This window comes from Plecotus auritus (genome assembly GCF_963455305.1).
Source record: "Plecotus auritus genome assembly, chromosome: 3".
Classification (NCBI taxonomy): Eukaryota; Metazoa; Chordata; class Mammalia; order Chiroptera; family Vespertilionidae; genus Plecotus; species Plecotus auritus.
The window spans coordinates 174,314,917-174,336,237 of NC_137772.1; the positions used below are offsets into that span (position 1 = coordinate 174,314,917).

The 21,321-nt window shown below is 47.8% G+C and overlaps 1 protein-coding gene across 2 annotated transcripts; it reads left to right on the top strand.

Moving 5' to 3' along the window:
• Positions 1-3,136: 3,136 nt before the first annotated feature.
• On the top strand, positions 3,137-14,806 carry LOC308243510 (keratin, type II cytoskeletal 72; the record flags this gene model as incomplete). Of its 2 annotated transcripts, XM_080659053.1 has the most annotated exons (9): positions 3,137-3,595; positions 5,210-5,424; positions 9,497-9,557; positions 9,924-10,019; positions 10,574-10,738; positions 11,561-11,686; positions 13,044-13,264; positions 13,879-13,913; positions 14,616-14,806. In XM_080659053.1, 9 exons carry the CDS (start codon positions 3,137-3,139, stop codon positions 14,804-14,806), a joined length of 1,569 nt encoding a protein of 522 aa, XP_080515179.1. The 2 variants fall into 2 exon arrangements, with proteins under 2 accessions (XP_080515179.1, XP_080515180.1); XM_080659054.1 differs by lacking the exon at positions 11,561-11,686.
• Between the last annotated feature and the right edge of the window lie 6,515 nt (positions 14,807-21,321).

The window sequence follows — 21,321 nt, forward strand, 5'->3', positions numbered from 1 at the left end:
GATGATTCCCTCTCATCATTGATGTTTCTATTTCTCTCTCCCTCTCCCTTCCTCTCTGAAATCAATAAAGAAATATATTTTTAAAAAATATACTGTGCAGTCTGATCAATACCACTCACATTCAACAGGACCAAATCCCCCACTGAACCCCAAAGGAGGCTGGGAAACAAGGAGGCAAACAAGGACACTTGGTGAGCACCAACAGTTTTGGGCACAACCTTTTCCTGGGTAGATACCAGCATCGGTCATCAGCCTGAGAATTCTTTCTCTTTGAGCAGAGCTGGGACGATGCTGGCACATGCTCTCAAGTCCAGGCAAACACCCTCCCTTTGGTTTTGACAGTGTATCCCTGGGCATATTGCCATAAACCAGATCAGATTGCACAGTATATTTATTATACTTAGATCTTCATGTTTTTAGATGTTGTAAGTATATTTAAATATAGAAAACTTAAGTTGATTTAATGGTGAAATGGAGATAACTTGCTCAGTGTTTCTTCAAGTATATATTCCTCTCTGATACTAAAACAGCCTTCCTTTCTTTTCTTCTCTAGATTTTTTTTAAAAAATAACTGATTTATAAATATATTATATGCTCATATTAGAAAATTCAAAACTATTAAAAAGTAGAAAAAAATAAACCTTATTCACACTCCCACTTCCAGTCCCTGTGTGTGGGAACACTGACTTTGGCAGCACCCTTTGCACAGTAGAAAGCACTAAGCATGTAGGTGAATCTAAAAAGTCTTGCAATAGGTCACTGGTTTAATGTTTTTTAACCCATCATGGAATCCACCCCTACACATTTTTCCTACATGATATATAATAATTTCCCAAGAACTAGTGTTCCAGGGCAAAAGATCCAATATAACAAGCAATGCATTTGCAAACCCTCACTGACAGTGGTTTTCTCCATCTTACGTTGCTGAGCTGCAGTGTCAGAGGGTTGCTTTCACCCAGAGTGAGTGCAGAGGTGGTCACACAGGGCCAAGGTCACACAGAGGCAGGTGCAGTACGGAGCCCTCCTCTCAGGCTCCAGCCACCTTTTGATCTGCCCACACATCTGATGCCTCTGAAACCTGGATGTGTCACTTCTGTCTCCTCATAATCTGTGAGAAAGGTGAGCTGAGGTTGAGGGTAGTGAAGAATTCCTGATTCATGCACCCAGTCAACCCTTCATGGGAAGATAAGAAAAGGTCATCTTACCTGTTCCTTAACCCTGGGCAGAAGTGGGGTGATGCTAGATGGATGGCTGCCTCAGCTCCTTAGAAGTTTCCAGAAAAAAGGAGACTTCAGAGGCTCCCATTGACAGCCAATCCTATGTAAGCTTCTCCTGTTCCAATTTTAATCCTCTTCTTACTTTTGTATTATCAATGACCAGAATTAATAAACCCTTTGTGCAGAAAAAAAATTAAAACTGGTTAAAATTATGGGTCAAGGGGGAAAAAATTCTCATGAAATAATGGAAAGCATAACCTTGAGCTTCTTGAAGGGCCTGCTGGTCACCCAGGCTTACTGCCATTGTTCCTCCTCTCCTCAGAGGGAGAGAGCTATAGTATCTTTTCTTAGACAGCACAGAAAGCTCACCCTCTTCCCCATGCAGGACACCCCAGACTCCTCTATCTGCTCATCTGTGGCTGGTGCCATCTCCATTATTCATGGATGCCCCTACAGCCTTGTTCCCCTGGAGGTAAACACCTTGGTGGTTATTATGCTCTGTGATTGGTTTAGTGGAGGCTGTGTCAGCCAATTACCCCCAGGTATCTTCTGGCTACTCCATGAGGGCCCCACAGAGAGCCCAGGCTCCAGGGTATAACAGAGGGCACAGCCATGAGCCTTGTTCTAAGCACCAGTCTGTTTCACACTCATTCCGAGTGTCCCTGGTGCCAAGGCCTGGGCTGAGCATGGGGGGAGCAGGGGAAGGGAGGATTAATCTAGGGACCTGTCAATCTGATGAAGGAACTGGGACACATACCAAGGACCAGACTGAGAATAGAATGAAGAAATAGAACCCCACCTGGGGCTGTTTCTGAGAGAAGAATTGAAGGCAACTTAGGATGGAGAAAAGGAAATTGGACTAGAATCAAAGAAGGATATTCCTATGCTTATATGGAATGAAGTTCTAGATCTGGTTCTTAATTTCAGATCAGAAGAGTCTTCCTCAGCCCTTCTTGGCCTTGTTTCTAATAGGTGGTCACATATTGATCCAGAATCAGAGACACGAGGGCAGGAAATGTCCTGATTAGAGGTTCCTTGGATTGGATAAATATCCCTCTTCTCTTATTAAAGAACTCAGAACTCCCCCCCCCGCCGGCCCCTCCCCCCCAAAAACCAACAACCTCAGGAAACACCATCTTCCCAAGCTTTCCCAGGTCATCTCCCAAGCCATTTTCTTCCCACCCCCAGTTAGTATCTCCCCACTCTTATTCCAGAAATGCTTTTCTGGAGAAACATTTTAGCTCTGGCCCCAAGTCACCCCCAGCACTTGTGACCAGGGCTGTCAGTGACCTAAGTCTCTCACTGTGTCCTGCCTCCCCCAGCAGACTGAGAGTTCCTTGCAGATGGGCCAGAAGTCTCAACTCTCCCGGCTTCCTTCCCATACTCGGAGTCATCCTCCTCCAGACCCCGAAGGAAGCAGCAGGGGACAGGCTAAGGATGATTCTCTGGAATATTCTTGACCCAGGTCATGTCCTGAAGCAGAACCGGCCTAGACGTCTGCTTCCCTGATCTTCTCTCTTCCCCCCCACACACCCAGACCGCCAGACCCACTGGAAGCTTCCACGGGAGATGTTGGCAGTGATAACCCCGTAATTGGATGTCAGCAAGTGGAGATAAGGCAGCCAAATTATTATAATGCAGGAGGTGAGCAAAGCAAATGCAGGGTTCTGGGACATTTTATGGGGTGTTTATGGGGGTTCAGGGAGGAAGAGACAAAAAATCTCAGATAGGGGATGGTAATTTCCTAAATGAAGAACCCAAGAGGCCCCCAATGGCCTAAATGATGTTTCAGACCTACAAATTAGGCTGACTCCATCCAGCAGGCCCGCACTATTTAAGGGGTGAGCCAGGACAGAAGGTCCAGCGCCCTCTGCTCCCTCTCGTGCCTCCCGCCCCGCCCCACAACGCATCCTGCAACCATGAGCCGACAGCTACACTCTTTCCCTGGAAGCGAGCGCCTGGGCTTCAGCGGCTGCTCAGCAGTCATCTCGGGCAGGGTGAGCAGCAGCTCTGCCTCCTTCAGGGCTGGCGTCAAGGGCACCACCGCCTTCGGCAGCAGGAGCCTCTTCAGCCTGGGGGGCGGCAGGCGCCTGGCTCTGAGCGCCTCGGCGGGGCGGAGCGGAGCCTTCGCGCTGGGCCACTGTGCGGGCACTGGCGGCCGCCTGGGGGGCTTTGTGGGCACCGTCTTTGGCAGCGCCGGGCTGGGCCCTGCGTGTCCCTCTGTGTGCCCGCCAGGTGGCATTCCCCAGGTCACCGTCAACAAGAGCCTCCTGGCCCCCCTGAACGTGGAGCTGGACCCCAAGATTCAGAAAGTGCGTGTCCAGGAGCGGGAGCAGATCAAGGCGCTGAACAACAAGTTCGCCTCTTTCATTGACAAGGTGGGTCCTGGGACATGTCCTTACGTTGGTAACGGCTGTACACAGGGACGCTGGCTCTGCCACTGACAGCTGCGTGGGAACTTGAGTGAGTTAGCTAGTCCTCTGAGCCTCCCTTTCCTTATCTGTGAAGTAGGCACAGGAGTGGCTCTTACCCAGTAGGGGGACGATTGATAGTGCATAAGGTGCTTCGAACAGTGGCAGGCATTCACTCCCCATAAACCAAAGCTTCATTCGTTCTTTGTGGGAGAAGACCCTGGGAAGGGGGTTGGTGTCTGGGGCAGGAGTTGCGTGGAATGGCCCTCTGAGGGCTCTCAATGTCAGACAAGAGGGTGGGGACACACATCCAGGACCGGGGCACTAGTGGGACATAAGCCAGTGGGTGTCACAGGACATGATGCTTGGTGAGTGGGGAAGGACTTGGAAAGTAAGAAGTGGGATACAGTTGTAAGCTAGGATGGTTTTTAGAGGAGGTGTTTGAAAAGGTCCAGAAATTTGAAGTGTGAGCCTGAGGGAGAATATTTAGAAAGAGGGCATGTCAAGTTACATGTGTGTGTTACATGTGTGTGTTCTGTATGTGTGTGGAGGGTACCCAGAAATCGGGGTGATAGGAAAGATATCTCTGGAGATTCTGAGCTAGTGACCCCAATGAATGGGGAGGAAATGGGGAATGGGCTTCTCTTCTCTCCACCTGGAGCAGAAGGTCTAGGGCATGAGTGATGGGGACATAATACTAACAATCACTGACACTCCTCAGTGCCTGGTGCTGTCCCAAGTGGTTCTTGTTTATCAATGTGCAACCCATGATTCTGTTATCCTTCTGCCATGCAGATGAGGAAACTAAACAGAGGGAGACTAAGAAAGTGCCCCAGTTGCTAGAACAGGCAACAATAGAGCCTGTCCCTCACCACTATGCTCAGGAAGAGGAAAGAAGTGGTTAGAGGAGAGAAGACAGGAGTAGAAAAAACAGAGCTACCATCCCATTTTCTTCCTCCAAGTGTGTTCTTCCCTAGCATATGTCCTTCTCTCCCCCAAGCTAAAGAGATAGGTGAAAAGAGGAATGCTGGTGAGTAGCAGAGTGTCTGAGCTTATTTAGCCCCCAAAATGTGAAACCTTTGGTCGAGTAGGAAAGAAGCTTGTAAAGATGTGATAACCTACTTTGAAAACCAAAGAAACAAGCCAATCAAGTGCCATTTAGGCTATATAAGAGATAGAACATACTAACCATGGGAGTGACTTTCCAATGCCAACCGCCCCCCATCATTGTTTCTCCCCTGCTTCCCATTTCTTTCCACTCTGAAAACACCAGCATTTATAGCAAAAGAAGCTCCCTCAATCACATGATAACCATGGTGGCAGTTACAGCATTGCTTAAGACCACTTCCTGATTTCTCTTAGACTAGATCTTATTTCTTGTCTTAGAGACCCAGATAGGCATGATCTGCCCCCCTTCCCCACCCCCCTCCCCCCGGGGCTGAATCTACTCTCTAATGAGACTTGCTCTTTCCTGCCCCACCCCCATCCCAGCATGACTGCATCTGATTTCTGGAGCCCTCTCCCCACTTTTGAGAGTTAACAGCATGGGGATTCTGGGTCATGACCATCTTTGGGTTCCAGGTGCGGTTCCTGGAGCAGCAGAACCAGGTGTTGGAGACCAAGTGGAGCCTGCTACAGCAGCTGGATGTGAACAGCTGCAGGAAGAACCTGGAGCCCGTGTATGAGGGCTACATCAGCAGCCTGCGGAAGCAGCTGGAGACGCTGTCAGGGGACAGGGTGAGGCTGGACTCGGAGCTGAGGAACATGCAGGATTTGGTGGAGGACTACAAGAACAGGTGAGTGGAAAGGCAGAGGTTATGCCTCTGGAGGGTCTTGATTACAGATGAGGTTTTGATTTGGAGCCAGCATATTTGCCTTCTTAGATCTTTTGCTGATCCTATTGCAATTTTCTTTCCCCTAGGGGAGGGAAAGAGAGATTCAGACAGGATGAGGCTTAGGAAGAGAAAAGAGATACTCAAAAGGGTGCTCCAAATTGCCTAGGAAATGGTATGCTCAATATTTACCATTGGAAATGGAGAATTGTCTCAAAACCAGATGGACAACCCAAATGGCTTCATAGCTCCTCCTAAGTGAGGTTTTCCATGGGAGTTCCCAGAACATGAGAGAGTTCCCACTGATCTTGAAACTAAGCAAAAACAAATCTTAAAACTAAGCAAAAATGAGTTTTTAAAGCTTTTTTCATGTTGAGGCATATCTGTGCTGCTGAATGCCACCATTAAAGAGAATAGTTGGGTACGTACTTGGAACCAGAGATTGCTCCCCCTGCCCCCCAAGTTGAGCCATTGACAGAGTGATATATCTGGGCTCAGTGTGATCTGATATTTGGCCAGGATTTCTGGGATAGATGACTCAGCCACAATTCAAAGGGTGGAGATGGTCCGAACTGAGCAATTTTTCTTATTCCATGTTTGATCTGCCTGTTCATCCCTACCCTAAAGTCTCCCCAAGGCAGAACTCTGGCCTGAGCCCTGCCTGGAGGTCCTGAGGAAGGAGGTGACTTGGTCCCTGATCTCTGGAAGCACACAGATTGTGAGGACAGGCTTAAAGAATGTTCAGATAGCTTCCAGTCAGTGGAAATGAATAGTATGAATTGAGATTGAGTGAAAGTAAGATGGGAATATTGGAGTCCCATGGAGATTTGAACAGGATTCTGGGAAGAAGAGAGGGCTGCCTGGTGTCTGGTTCAGAGGCATCCAGGGGCTGTGCTCTCTCTGAATCTTTTGGAGCGCCAGGTGTTCCAGGTTTACCACGCACTCTCGAGTGGCCATGGATGAGCCCCGTAATCCTCTGTGAAGTTCCGTGTTAATATCTATAAAAATTATGCACTGATACCCGCCTTGCCACCTACAAGAGCAGTTTAGAGTTAACAGCCAGATAGTCATGTATTAACAGCTCTCAAAACAACCAAAGGGCTAGACCAGTGGTCGGCAAACTGCGGCTCGCGAGCCACATGCAGCTCTTTGGCCCCTTGAATTTTTAGCAAAGGCCAGCTTAGGAGTACCCTAATTAAGTTAATAACAATGTACCTACCTATATATTTTAAGCTTAAAACATTTGGCTCTCAAAAGAAATTTCAATCGTTGTACTGTTGATATTTGCCTCTGTTGACTAATGAGTTTGCCGACCACTGGGCTAGACTAATGTAAGGCATTTTTTCATTGATGTCAAAAGTCTTGGATTTGGATCCTGGCTTCACTATTAATTAGCTTTATGACCTTGGGCAAGTCTTTGCCTCCTTTATAAAATGGAGAGATAATAATAGAACCCACTTTATAGGGTTGTTGTGGCGATTAAATGAAATAATGTATGTGAAGATTTTAACACAATGTTTAGCCTGTAGTAAGGGATAAAAAAATAACAGCTGCATTTATTATTATTATTATTATTTTAAAATTAATTATATCTGTCACCTGCGGGTTCTCTGCCGCTGGTTTTGGTACCTCTTTTACGATATATCATAAAAGATCTTAATCATAAATCATCTTTGTGTTAGAATTTTCAGAGCATTTACCTTCCTGTGAAACTATGAAATTCTAAGCCCAGTAGCTCAGTTGGTTAGAGCATTGTCCCAATACACCAAGGTCGCAAGTTCAATCCCCTGTGAGGGCACATACAAGAATCAACCAATGAATGCTTAAATAAGTGGAACAACAAATCAGTGTTTCTCTCTCAAATCAATAAAAAAGAAAAAAAAAACTATGAAATTCTAGAGGACAGGCAGTGTGTGTCTTAAGCAACATTGTTTATTCTAGCAGTGGTCAAGATTTTTCTCATAGACACTCTAAAATAACTTTTAAGTATTCACAATTTTAAAAAATCTTCTCACAATTTAAAAAAGTTGACAAAATTTTTTACCATAAATTTAAGTCATTTCAAAGGACATAATTTCAAGCATATTATGTATCTTGCCATTGGAAATTATAAGGGCTATATGAACTCATTTAAATGTATCCAATTGGGCAGTTTAATACCCACCATCATTCAACCAAAAAGTTAATAGAAAGCCACAGAAACTCCTTTCCTATGATTTTACTGTCTCTGATTCTTCATCCAGATTATTTGACTACTTATATCACATTTGATAACCAGTGAGGCAGATAAATAATCACAGAATATTTCACAGAAAACCTTTTTTTAATCTCAAGATTAGAAAAAATATAAATCTAGTAAACATACAAAAAATTAATGTCAATAAGCTCTGCTTTAAAAATCATAAATTTTACCTTGATCCTTTCCTCATTTGAACTCCAATTCTCATGCCACTTTCCCCACATGACTGTTCCAATGTCATGTGCCTTATGCCTTGAAGTCTTTTGTTAATCACCCTTGCTGCCACAAAATCTGTTAATTGAAATTTTAGCAATTTTCTTGTGATCATATGTATTTTTAAATGTCTAAATATTTGTTATGGGTTGAGTTATACAAAAACAAGAAATATTACTAATTTTGTTAAATAAACATTAAATATAAAAATGTAAAAAATAATTTTGGAAATAATTTCTTAATGAGTTAAATGGGAAAGATTTCTCTCCCTTAGAAGTAGACGCATTCTAGTCCTATATTTTTTTCATTCTTATCTAAGTGACTGTTTATTCAAATAGATTGTAATGGAAGGAGTTTTGCAAGAGCAGTGTATGCCTTTTCAGTTTTTCTGCTTTTTTTCTTTCATAGCACTTGTCGTTTTCTGATTACACATAATGTGTAATTTACTTACTTGTTATTGTTTCTCTCCGGCTGTTTCATGAAGGCAGGGATATTTAATTTTGATAGACATGATTATCCAAATTTTTCCTTGCATTTTATGAAATAGGAGGATGTAAACTGCTACAAACTAACTGGCCTGCACCTAACATATGCTTTTATTTCTGTTAATAGGAGGAAAATAAAACTGAATATTTTCTAAGATAATGTGGGTTAAAGATTGATTGTAGTAGATACAACTATTTCATAACATAAGTTGTTAAAAAGAAGTTTTCAATTATTTTTTGAATAACACACATGAAATCTGAGATAGATCATATAATTTGTTTTCTGTGCTTTATCCAGTATAATTAGAAAAATCTGGCAGTTTTAGAAAATATCACATTCCCATTCACTAACATGTACTAGTTCAGCCGTCCAACAAGACTTTTCTTCTTGGTAGTCAGTGATTTGCCTTAGCAAGTAATAAAAGCTGAAAAGATATGCTCATGTTAAATATATAAAAAAAAGCCCTATTCTAGTATTAATTATTTCCAATGTTCTATGTTGTTTGCTCTCACAACTGTCCTATCATACAGTCTTTGACAATAGTAAGGGATGAGAGAGTGAGAACTTTAATTGGAATGATCAATACTCTTACCTCCCCAATCCACAATATATCTGTATTCAGAACATCTCACCCCATACAAACACCTGTTTCCAAGACCTTGCTGCACCTGGAACAGGATATGTATAAGAAACAGGTGGCATAAGGTTTTTTTTGGTGTCTGTGAGGTTTTGCACACTGGGCTAGTGCACATTAGTAAGGTGCCAGATGGAGGAGGGTCCGTCTTTCTGCTGTCTCAGGGAGGGGTAGTGTGAAAGGGAAGTGGGACAGTGGGACCTGCATGACATCTTCCTCATAGATCTCCCAGGCAGATCTATCTTAGGGCAGACTGCATATGAACTAAGGAGCTGGAAAATGATTCCTGTCTTTGTCACATTCCCATGAGGAAGGCTATGCATGGCCCAGGGGTACATGACCTCAGTTTGAAGACCACTGCCCTGCAGCTCTCAGCACAGAAATGATCACTAACTGCTTAGTGAGCATTTGCAGAACTGAATTGTCCAATGTCTGTGCTCTCTCCTTTCTCTTGCTCCACGCAGGTACGAGGTGGAGATTAACAGACGCACAACTGCTGAGAATGAGTTTGTGATGCTCAAGAAGGTAAGGAGAGTAGGAAGGGATAGAGGAAGCCTAGAGGGCTCTCTGAGAACTTGGCTGAGGAAAGGAACCTTAGTCCCTTGGGCAGGGATGACTGGGATTCTAATTTTCCTGCTCTTTTCGCCAAGTCTCTTATATGCTGCACCCAGAATCTGTCAGTTGGAAACCCCAGCATTTGTCACACTTCTGGTGCACCATTGCACTGCATATTGGTTGGCTTGCTCTCAGGGATGGGGCCTCCCTGAGAAGCACGGGGTAGGGGAGTGGAGAGAGTAAAAAACCTGAGGTTTCTTATGTCAGGAAGGGAGGAAGAAAGGGAGGGAAGACGAGAGGGAAGTGAGGCAGCTGGCTGCTCTCTGTGTTCTCCAGGACGTGGATGCTGCCTACATGAACAAGGTTGACCTCCAGGCCAAGGTGGACTCCTTGACAGATGAGATAAAATTCTTCAAGTGCCTCTATGAAGGGGTAAGGACCTCACTGACCTTTGCGTGGTCTGCTCCTCTTATAAGTGGCTTCTGGCCCTTGGCCCAGATTGTTGTGTGGACCAAAGGCTGGTGGAGAAGCCTTTAAGCTCAGTGCAGCTGAGGCCCTACTATGTGCTGAGCCATGAGATGGGTTCTGAGGAAACCATGATGGAAAAAAAATGATTCTTGTCTTCTAGGAATTCACAGTCTCAGAGATCTGAGCTGTGCTAAAGCATGAGGGGCCTAGAGAAGGGAAGGTCATTGGCAATTCCCTAGAGCACTCTGAGTTTAGACTTGATTGCATGGGTAGAGGGTGGATGTTACTGCAGAGTGTGAAATAGGGGTCGGAGCAGTCCTGAATGCATGGTGGAGAGGATGGTCTCACACAGACTGAAAGCCCAATGTGTGCATCTCAGACCCAGTAGACACTGGCTCTGCTGGGCTCTGCTAAGGAAGGGCAGAAAGGGACAGCAACCATTTTACCAGGGAGGAACAGGAGACATGCTCCCCTCATGGGGAGCCTCTAACTGGCTCCACTCCCCTAATTGTTCCCAGGAGATCGCTCAGATCCAGTCGCACATCAGTGACACATCTGTCATCCTGTCCATGGACAACAACCGGGACCTGAACCTGGACAGCATCATCGACGAGGTCCGTGTCCAGTATGAGGAGATCGCCCTGAAAAGCAAGGCAGAGGCTGAAGCCCTGTACCAGACCAAGGTGAGCTGTGTGCCCAGTGACCACAGGTGCCACTCCCTCATTATGTGTCCATGTATGTGCATGCATGTATATTTAGGCTGGGTGGAGACCTCCTTCGTCTTGCAGTTGGGACTGTGGAAATGCCTCCCTGTGGATCAGGGAGGTCACCTGCAGTTAAAAAAATATATTGATTTCAGAGAGGAAGGGAGAGGGAGAGAGAGAAACATCAATGATAAGAAAGAATCATTGATAGGCTGTCTCCTGCATGCCCCGTACTAGGGATTGAGCCTGCAACCCGGGCATGTGCCCTTGACCAGAATCAAACCCAGGATCCTTCAGTCTGCAGGCAGATGCTCTATCCACTGGGCCAAACCGGCTTGAGCCCAACTGAAGCCTTGGCATGAGTTGGGGACATATATGGAGCTTAGCCCTTCCCCTGCCATGACCCTTGCTGACAGCAGAGGCCATACAAGCCACAGCTCTGACATGACTCTGACACCATTTCTGTGGATAATCCAGATGTCTTGGCTTTTCTTTCTATCACTAACTTTGTAAAAATAAGGACAGGAAATTTGAACTCCACCAAGGCTCTCCCATTTGTGAGCTCAAGGATTCTCCTGAACTGGGGCAGGACCTTTCTATCCAGAAGGAAAGAGCTGTCTTTCTCCCCCTCCTCTCCTTCCCTTCTGCCATCTCTCTCCCCTCCTCCCTCTTTCGATTCGATTGTGTCTATGATGCTTGGATAATGAGAATGGCATGTGGCCCTCCCTCTCCATGCTGAACACCCTTGAGAGGTGGATGCTCAACTGTCCTATGCTCCTCTTCTCTTGCCCCCAACCTCAGATCCAGGAGCTGCAGGTCACAGCGGGTCAGCATGGGGATGACCTCAACCTCACCAAGGCTGAGATCTCAGAGCTCAACCGCCTGATCCAGAGGATCCGCTCAGAGATAGGGAGTGTGAAGAAGCAGGTGGGTTCCATGCAATGAGTCAACTACAGGGTTAACTGAGCATCAATATCTGTATAGGACCAAATATGGAAAAGGTCCTTTCTTCAGGCATTTGTAATTCATCAGGAGAGAACAGTCTGAGCCAATATGGAAGGAGGAAGCATTCCACCCAGTGTGCTGCACACCCACTAATCCTGTAGGAGTCCCGAGGGGCTGGAGCTGCCTGCAGGAGGTGGGATTACACTGGGATGGGAGGCCGAAAGGAGAGGGGAAGAGGTGCCTTCACAGCCGAGCAGTGGGGTTTAGACCCAGTGCAGCAGGTAGAAGGAAGGCATTGGGAGGTTTCATGTGATGAATCTGCTGGAGGAAGGAGAATCGGGCAGTGGATGTTAGAAAAGAGTAGGGATTGAACACCTCCCACCCTCGCCTTGGCTTAGGGCTCTGCTCTGTGTTTGCCTGCCCCACTTCTGAGATGGGACATGTTTTTTTCTGGTCAGGCAGCTGGGTCCTAGGTGTCTCCGCTGAGGCTGTTAGTTACTCACCCAAAAAGCAATGGGTGTTTGCCTGGCTGGGGCCTACCTGATAGAGGAGAGTGACATCAGATGGACAACAGTCCAGAATTCCACATGGCCTTAGGATCAGCTGCTGTCCTTGGGGTGAAACAAATGTGACTCCAGAGAAAGGGACACACCAGGAAGAGAGGCCAGACACTTAGATCCCACCAAAACCTTAGCCAAGTGACCAGAACACACACTCAAGACTAAAGGCTCTGAAAGCTCCCCGTCCCGTGCCACCCCCACCTCCCCAGCTTTCACATGGAAGCCACTGAGCCCCACCTGCAGCTTCCTCCTGCAAGTTACATTTCCATCCAACCGCAGGTGTCTGTCAGCTTGTAAAACCTGCCAGTTATTGTTTAAGGCATTGCTGTGTAGCATGATTGTCTGCAAAATTTTGGAGGCCAGACTCTCAGTGTTTATTGGACAGATATTTTATTAATAGGAACTCTATTAGTCCTCAATTTTTTTCATGATTTACAGGATCTCCCAAGACAGCCTGTACACAGTGAGGCAACATTGAGGTCAGCTACCCAGAGACTATTCCGGGTTGGCATTAGAATCATATAGCCCATGTTACAGACCAGGAGGGAGAGGCCAGGGGCCATGTGCCAGGTGCCCACCCTCCTCCATCCTGTGGTAGAGACGCTCCACTTTCACATGCCAGGGTGCACCGTGCCTGAAGTCGGGGAAGGACAGATTCTCCTCTAGTGATGTCCAAAGGTGGAGGAACCAGGACGACCTCAAAGCATTTACTGTCAGTCAGGACCCAGTGAGGGGAGGTCGTCTGAGCAGGATCTCAGATGAACTCATCTGCCCCTCAGTGCTCCAACCTGGAGACGGCCATCGCTGATGCCGAGCAGCGGGGCGACTGTGCCCTGAAGGACGCCCGGGCCAAGCTGGATGAGCTGGAAGCTGCCCTGAACCAGGCCAAGGAGGAGCTGGGCCGGATGCTGCGCGAGTACCAGGAGCTGATGAGCACAAAGCTGGCCCTGGATGTGGAGATCGCCACCTACCGCAAGCTGCTGGAGGGCGAGGAATGCCGGTGAGGGCCAGATATCTTTTGTCTGGACCAGTTATCGCTTTGCATTAGTAGGAAGATTGAAAGCAAACAGTTTGCTTTTGTTCAGGACCTACTGAGGTAAAACCTTATAGAAAATGGGCTTTAACGTGGTGCCGCAGGAAAAACCAAAGCTAGACAGCAAGAAGAACTAAGTTACAAAAAATCCCAAAGAAATGGTAGCAGAGGGAGTACTGATTCAGCAATGTTTGAGAAACAGAGCGTCACTTGGCCCTTCGTGGTGCAGGACGACCTCCAACAGTCACGCTAGCAAAGTTGGGGCCCAGTGGGGATGTGCGCTCATTCCTCCTATTTGTCTAAGACCAAGGGTATAACTAGAAGGCAGTGGAGGCACAATTATCTCACACATCGGGTCATCTCAAAGCCACTTTGATGGAGTGCTGACTCCTTGTGGCAGATTTTTCATCTTGGTTCTCCATTTCTGAAGAGGCCCCGCTGGGGTGTATGGGAAGAAAAGAGTCTGGGATGGGGTGAAAGGTGGGATGTTCTGAGAGGAGAGGCTCATTCACAGGAGACTCCCTGGAATGTTGGGGTGATGGTTTACTGAGGGTTTATCTGTTTTTCTTTTTCCTCTTCAGGATGTCTGGTGAATATCCAAATTCTGTGAGCATCTGTAAGTACCTACAGGCCCAGTCCTGCCCTTGGTCACCTACCACAAGTCTAAGTTCCTTTAATTCCATGACACCAAAGAGAAGTCAGAATACTGGAGTGGGTGCAGGACCGACTTAGGGGCACAAAAAGGGAGCTGGCTTTAGTAACCAAGGAGAAACAATGGATGGAGAAATAGAATAATATCATGAAATATAAGTATAACCTTAGAAAATCAAATAATATGCAACATTGTATAATCCAAGAGTCTATTGTAAGAATAATGTTTAATGGCTACATTATATTTCTACTATAAATAAAAGCCCTGAATGACAGCAAGAGGTTATTGAGGGAAACCTGAAAGGGAAAGGATGAAAAAGAAAGCTAAAATCTCCTCCAGATTTAAAAACTAGAGAAAGTGAAGGGAGGTGCTGTCTTATGACAGGCAGGAACTCTGGCAGCCCCAGGCCTCCATGAAGGCCTTTCTTCCTATGGCCCTTCCTGTGGGCAAATTCACTGGTAGAACCTGCAGAAGCTTGAAGTCGGATAGTGACTGAGTGACAGAGCCTAAAGGAAAAGGCCAAGTGCATCCAAAAGGACAGTGCTGATGAAAACCGCCGAGTTCACTAAAAATGTACAACAGAGAGAATCTGTCTCAATGTGAGAGAACGAAGGGAGGGCCCTGGATGAGGATGACGGGGCTGGGGTCTCCTCTCGCCCACTGCAGCTGTCATCAGCAACACGGGAGCCGGAGCTGGAGGGGCTGGCTTCAGCATGGGCTTCGGCGCCGCCAGCAGTTACAGCTACAAACCCGGGGCCGAACTCAAAACGAAAGGCAGCTGTGGCAGTGAGTTCAAGGATCCCCTCACCAAAGCCTCTGGTAGCAGCTGTGCAACCAAAAAGAAGGCCTCCAGATGAAGGGCAGGAAGCTGCGGAGCCCATCCATCTCTTCTCCCTCCACCCCTTTCCAAGTCAGGAAGTGCTGCCCCTGTAACCACAATCCCAGTCCCCTCCCCTCTCTCTGTGGTCCTGGGCTGGGTGTCACGCCTATGCAGGAAGTCCAGTCATAGGTGCGCTGGGCAACCTCCTCCTGGACCACCTCTCACTGGGTCACTGCCCCAAATGCAGAGACAAGACGCAGACTCAGCACGCTTCCTTGCGGCCAGGTGCCAGCTCCTCTGTCCCCATGTGCTTTTCTTGAGCCTTCATTGCCCAGGGCCTCTCTGCCCTCTGGTTGGGGTTGTGTCCAGTTCTCTGCCTCCCCTGCAATAAACGCTCAATGCCATTTGATTCTCATTGTCAATCTGTTGTCCAGGATGCCAACATCTGCACGGCCCCTTCTAACTCCTCTTGGTCTAACTCTTGCTTTCCTGAGTCCCTGACACTGAAGCCTGGCTTCTCCATCGGGTTCTCAAAAGCACCCAGCGTTCCACATAACTGCCTCTCATTGCTAGAGTGGCCAGTCCTTCTTTTCCTTCACCTCCTCGCTCTCCGGCCAACCTACCTGCCAGTGCTCCCCCACAATGGCCCTTCTTCCTGCCAAGTCTTTCCACCCTAAGGTTTGAGGCCTGCATGTATGTATAATCGTATGGATGCGTCTGTATCTATTATGTACACATAGTGGTGGCTCACTGCCCAAATCCTTAGTGAGGCAGGCATTGCTCAGGCACTGGGAATACTACAGTGAACACACGGATGCAGACCCTGTCCTCAGAGAGCTCACCGTCTGGCATGCAGAGTAAAAATAAGCAACTAGCATGGGAATAAACAATGTGTCAGTAGCGATAACTACTATGAAGGAAAACTAAGTGGGGTAAGAAGGGTGCTCTTTTAGGTATGTGTGTATGTTTCTGCAACAGTATTTGTTTTCTCAGAATCAGCACAGTTGACTTGAGCAAGGTGCAAAGGAGCAGAATCCTTAAGGGTGAGACCACCTTCCAAGGATGAGAGTGGCATTCAAGATGCCCATGATCCCTTCTTTTCCCACATCATTCCTGTCCTTTTACTCCAGTCTTTCTCCAAGCAGGCCAGGACCAGGACTTTTTATGCCCATGGGCCTTTGCAAATATGATTTTTCAATCACAGAAATCATGCCCCATTTATTGAAAGCCTGCTCATCTATTGTGGCCCAGCTGAAATGCCACCTCCCGTGTTGCTGCATTTTCTGGTCCCTCCAGGTGGGCTCTACTAAGTCATCAATCTTAAATGTAAGGGAACATTAGAGCTGCTGGCTCAACAGCTCTCCCCTGTCCCTTCATTTTATGGGAGGCAAACTGGCCCGATGGCTAAGTGCTTTCCCCAAGTTCACAGCCCTGCATGCCCACAGCACCATTCTCAACTGTGTTATAGTCGGTGCTTTATTTTCCTAGTGTCATGTTAGCCACACTCATGTCTGTCACCTCACCCCACCCCATCTCAACCCCTTGTTCCGGGGTCCTCAAGTCGGGCGCACAGTCAGCACTCAATATACCTTCAGCAGGGAGAGAGTTCAAAGTACACGCACATCCTGATGATTTGGCATGCAGATGATAAAACAGATTTGGGTTAAAAAAAATTGTTTCCTATGTATACACATGTGTACAGTTTATATAATTTATCAACCAAACTTTTGTTCTGGATACATGCTGACCTGGATTCTCAGACAACAGGCATAAGCCAGTACCATCTCAGGCAAGTGGCCCCCTGGGCCTAGCACACTGGCTGAGCAGTTGTGTACCTGGCTTCAGATCCTGCCTCTTCCAATGGCTGCATGTGGCCTAGTGCAGGATTCTGTTCTTGTGAAAGGATTGATGCAAGCTGCTTCTTATTGCCAGATACTGTCTCAGCACCTATTCTCCTAAGCACATTATGTCTGGAAACTTAATTAACTCTTCCAATAACCTAATAGGCATTATTGCTATTGTAATAATTCCATCTCATTACCAAGGATACTGAGGCTCAGAGAGCTTAACAAACCCACCCAATGTTACATGGTTAGTAAATAGCAGAGTTGGGACTTGAATTCCAGTCCAATTCCATAGTTCACATTTCCAGCCGCTACACCTCATTACCTATCAAAGTTCTCACCTTAGAGGAGAGTTGAGAATGTGAAAAGGGATAGTGGAAAAAATACAGTGCCTGGAACACCGTCTGCAGCCAATGCATGTTAGTTGTTATAATAATACTTGTCATTGATGCGTGTTTGTGAAGCCTTCTGTGTTTGCCGGCCGTGCACTGGTTCACGACCAGTTGATCCACAGCAGGACTGTGCCTAGAGCCCTGGCTGAGATGGGCTAAGTGCAGGGCAGAGGGCGCTGGGTCTTTTCATTGACACACATCCCCATCCAGTCACCAACTGCTTATTTCCAAGCAGGTAAAATACAGGGTGTCCCAAAAATGTATACTAACTTTAACAGCTGATAACTCAATTAATGTTTCTTCCTTTACAGATTTAACCCATTGGAGTTAATAATTATTCAAAGTGTGCATACATTTTTTGGGACACCCTGTAACTCCTTGGTGTCTGTATTTTGTGCATACACTGCCCTCTGCCATCAGATCCAAGTACTGCACCTTCTATCTGTGTGGCCCAGGAGGAGACTTCCCCACAGTAGAGAAGGTGTTGGATGAGCTGCCAGCGGGAAGAGAAGCTGTTCGTTCCCTAGCCTGCCCAGGCTAGTCCTAGCCTCCATACTGCCCAGGACCTGGCTCCTGGCCCCCCTTCCTCTCCTCTGTGACCCCTCCTCTACCAGGAGGTGGCGGGGGAGTGGGGGTACTGGTGCTGCTGCCATCTGAACCTCCTCAACTCTAGTTAGAGAACTCAGTACCTTCAGACAGTTCTTCCTCTATGGGCGCCTGAGAATGTTGATCTTGGTGCTGATCCAGAGGTCCTGGGAATGAGAACCCCCTTACCTCATTAATATCCCACCACCCCCTCCCCTTCCCCCGCCTGCTCTGTGTGCAAACCCTGCCCTGGTTGTATTGGGGTAAGAGGGCGCTGAACTCTCTCTCACTGTCCCCCCCTCCCCTCCTCACACACACAAACATACTCTCCCTTTCTCTCTTTCTCAGCAGATAATCCAGACATGGAGACACTGGCAAGGTATAGCCAAGGGGTTACAGAGGAAGGAAGGGATCAGAGCTGAACACTGACAATCTGGGAAGGCTTCCTGGAGGAGGTGAGAGGGACACAAAATCACACTGTGTAAGAGAACATGCTTCGCACTGGGCTAGTCAAGAGTCTGAATCCCATTATTGGTTCATTTCTTTTGCCACTTCTAACCATGACTTGGGCAACTCAGTCTCCCTGCTCCTGTGTTTTCTCATTTGTAAAGTGGGAAAAATAAGAGTATTTTCCTCACTGGATTGGTGTGAGGATGAAACAAATTAAAATGTACCAAGCAAGCTCTCAAAAAATGATCACTCCGTTTCTTCATCTGAGGCTCCCCTGCCCTCCTAGCTTCCTGCTCGATTCCAATCCTAGGCTAGCACCTCTTCCCCCATCTCATTCTTCTTGGCCCTTGCAGCCCACATTCATTTTCAGAAGGTTCTCCTCCATGTCCACTGGTTCCTCTTAGCCCACTCCTTTGGCCCTCTGTTCTGACATGTAGCGCCTGTCCGTGCTCCAGGCTGCCCTGCTGTTTGTTTTCCTTCCCCATGTTCACCAGTGTGCCCGTGTCCACTGGCTCACACCTACAGACCGCCTGCGTCCTGGTGTGCGTCACTGTCCCCCACTCCCTGATCTGCAGGTTCATTTCACAACCACTCTCCTGAACTGATAGCTGCCATGTCACACCTTGTAGCCAGGCCACAAAGTCCCACCTGCCTCAGTGGGGGCCCCTGGCACTATGGAGATGGAGACTTGCTCTGTGGGCCTCCTTCTCTACAGGGAAGGTGGACAGAACTTTTCAAAGGGGTCGGGCTGTGGTCTCAGCTCCAGATGAAGAAGCTCACACTCTGACCGCAGCCTCAGGTGCCAGCATTGAGCATCACCGAAGCCCCACGGACCTGAGCCGCTTCATCCAAGGCAGGTTTGCATCCTGGAGGGCGGTGCTTAGGGCCCCTGGCACGGCAGTGAGGAGGTTCCTTGCAGTCAGTAGGTATCTCATCCCTTCCTTGCAGGCTGGGGTGGGGCTGGGGTGATGCTCAATGCTGGCACCTGAGGCTGCGGTCAGAGTGTGAGCTTCCAGCCTCTGGGCTCATCCTCTACCCTCTCTGCGTCTTTAGCCCCTCCCCTCAGGACAGACTCATCCCTCCTCACTGACCCAGTCTTCCTAGTTCCCTTTTCCTAACATATCCAGTTATTTTTTATATTTCTTTCTTGACGTCCTACTTCACATATTTTCCTCCCAGTTTTCACCTTGCTATGCCCCCCCAGGACCTTAGTGCTTCTGCCCTGCCTGGGTGTTTAAGTCCCCCTCCTAACCCTGTCCCCAGGGTCTAGCAGGCTCAGTTATAAAGTGGCCGTTCCCCCACACCTGAAGCAGGTGCTCCTCAGCCTCAGGCCCTGCCCACCTCTCCAGCAGCTTCTCCAAGGGATGGGTGGGGGCAGGGATGACCTTCTCCCTCCTGTTTGAATAGGGCTGTGCACGGTGCTCTGATGGGAGAGAGAGAGCATGTCATTAGTGATGACTGGCTTAATTACCACCTGGTGCGCAGCCCGCATGTTTGCTTTGGAAATGGGTAAAGGAAGAGGCGGATAAAGCTTCAAACTTCATAGTCACGATCAAAAGATTAAGGCATTTCCCCCAGCTGCTTTATTCTCTTAAAAAAAAAAAAGAATCATGTAATAAAGGGGACCAGAAAATAACTTACAAACTTCTTCCAGAAGTGGTTGGTGGTGGAAGGGACTGAGGTAAGGAAGTTGGATAAAATAATACAGAAATGGGGGCCTGGTGGTGTTTTGAAAAAAGCAAATGGAAGAAAACGTGTCCTTCCTAGAGCAAGACCGCACTTGTCTGACATACCTCTGTGCATCTAGCTGAGAGGAGAGCTCCCTGTGATGACGAAGCAGATGGTGGGGGTGGGGACTGCAAAGATCCCAGAGAGCTTGTCTTTTAAAAAAGAGGAAAGAAAGAGAACTAAAGACTGCTTGATTGACACTAAAGGACTAGGGGCCTGTGTAGTCATAGAGCCCAAGAAGGCAGGGTGGGGGAGGGAGAGAAAGGAGCATGGAGGAGCTCAGGGAGACACGGGCCAGGATGTGCTGCAGGCAAAAGGACACTCAGGCTGGGAAAAACGAAAAAGAGTCTGCAGGTCCCTGAGCCATAGGGAAGCAGAGTAGGGCAGTTAACAGTGGACAGAGCCCAGAGTGGACACAGGGGGAGCAGAGGGGCCACCACTTCCCCTAGTGCTCAGAGAAGGAAAAGACCCAGGGGACTGGAAGACAGAGCTCAGCCAGCCCTGGAGGAGTAGGGACAACTAGCGGGTGGGGGGAGCCAGGAGACTCTGATGGCCCTCCCCTTGAGAGCATAGAATTCTGGCCACAGGCTCCAACTTGCCTGTATGTCGCAGGGGTCCTCAAACTTTTTAAACAGGGGGCCAGTTCCCTCAGACCGTTGGAGGGCTGGACTATAGTTTTAAAAAAACTATGAACAAATTCCTATGCGCACTGCGGGCCCGGGACCAGTCGGCTGCTAAGCAGGACAGGCAGCGGCACCTGGCGGGCCGGATAAATGTCCTCGGCGGGCGGCATGTGGCCTGTGGGCCGTAGTTTGAGGACGCCTGGTCTTGAGCCTATCCTTGAGATTCAGGCAAGCCAACCAGGCTGCCCCAGGGCCCTGGGGGCTGGGCGCATGAGGGGCGAGTGGGGCCTGAAATTCAGCTGTGCACTCAGACTAAGGGCTGCATCTTTCTAACTAGCACGAAGGTACCCGAGGGCCCTGCAGCCACTTGGTGAAACTGCTGTGACATGTCTCTTTTGAGGCAGGAAGGCCGGGACATGCCCCTCCTGAGCTAGGCTGCAGCGGGCAGAAGCAAGATCCAGGATGCTAATGCTGAGGAGTTGATGGGAAGGCCCTAGCCAATGGTTCTCAACCTTTCTAATGCCGCGACCCTTTAATTCAGTTCCTCATGTTGTGGTGACCCCCAACCATAAAATTATTTTCGTTGCTACTTCATAACTGTAATTTTGCTACTGTTATGAATTGTAATGTAAATATCTGTGTTTTCCGATGGCCTTAGGCGACCCTGCTAGCGGTTCTCAATCTGTGGGTCGTGACCCACAGGTTGAGAACCGCTGCTGTAGAGCGCTGCTGTAGAGCCTAAGACCATCGGAAAACACAGATATTTACATTATGATTCATTAACAGTAGCAAAATTACAGTTATGAAGTAGCAACGAAAATAATTTTATGGTTGGGGGTCACCACAACATGAGGAACTGTATTAAAGGGTCGCGGCATTAGAAAGGTTGAGAACCACTGCGACTCAGAGAGAGATGTTTGTGGAGAGACG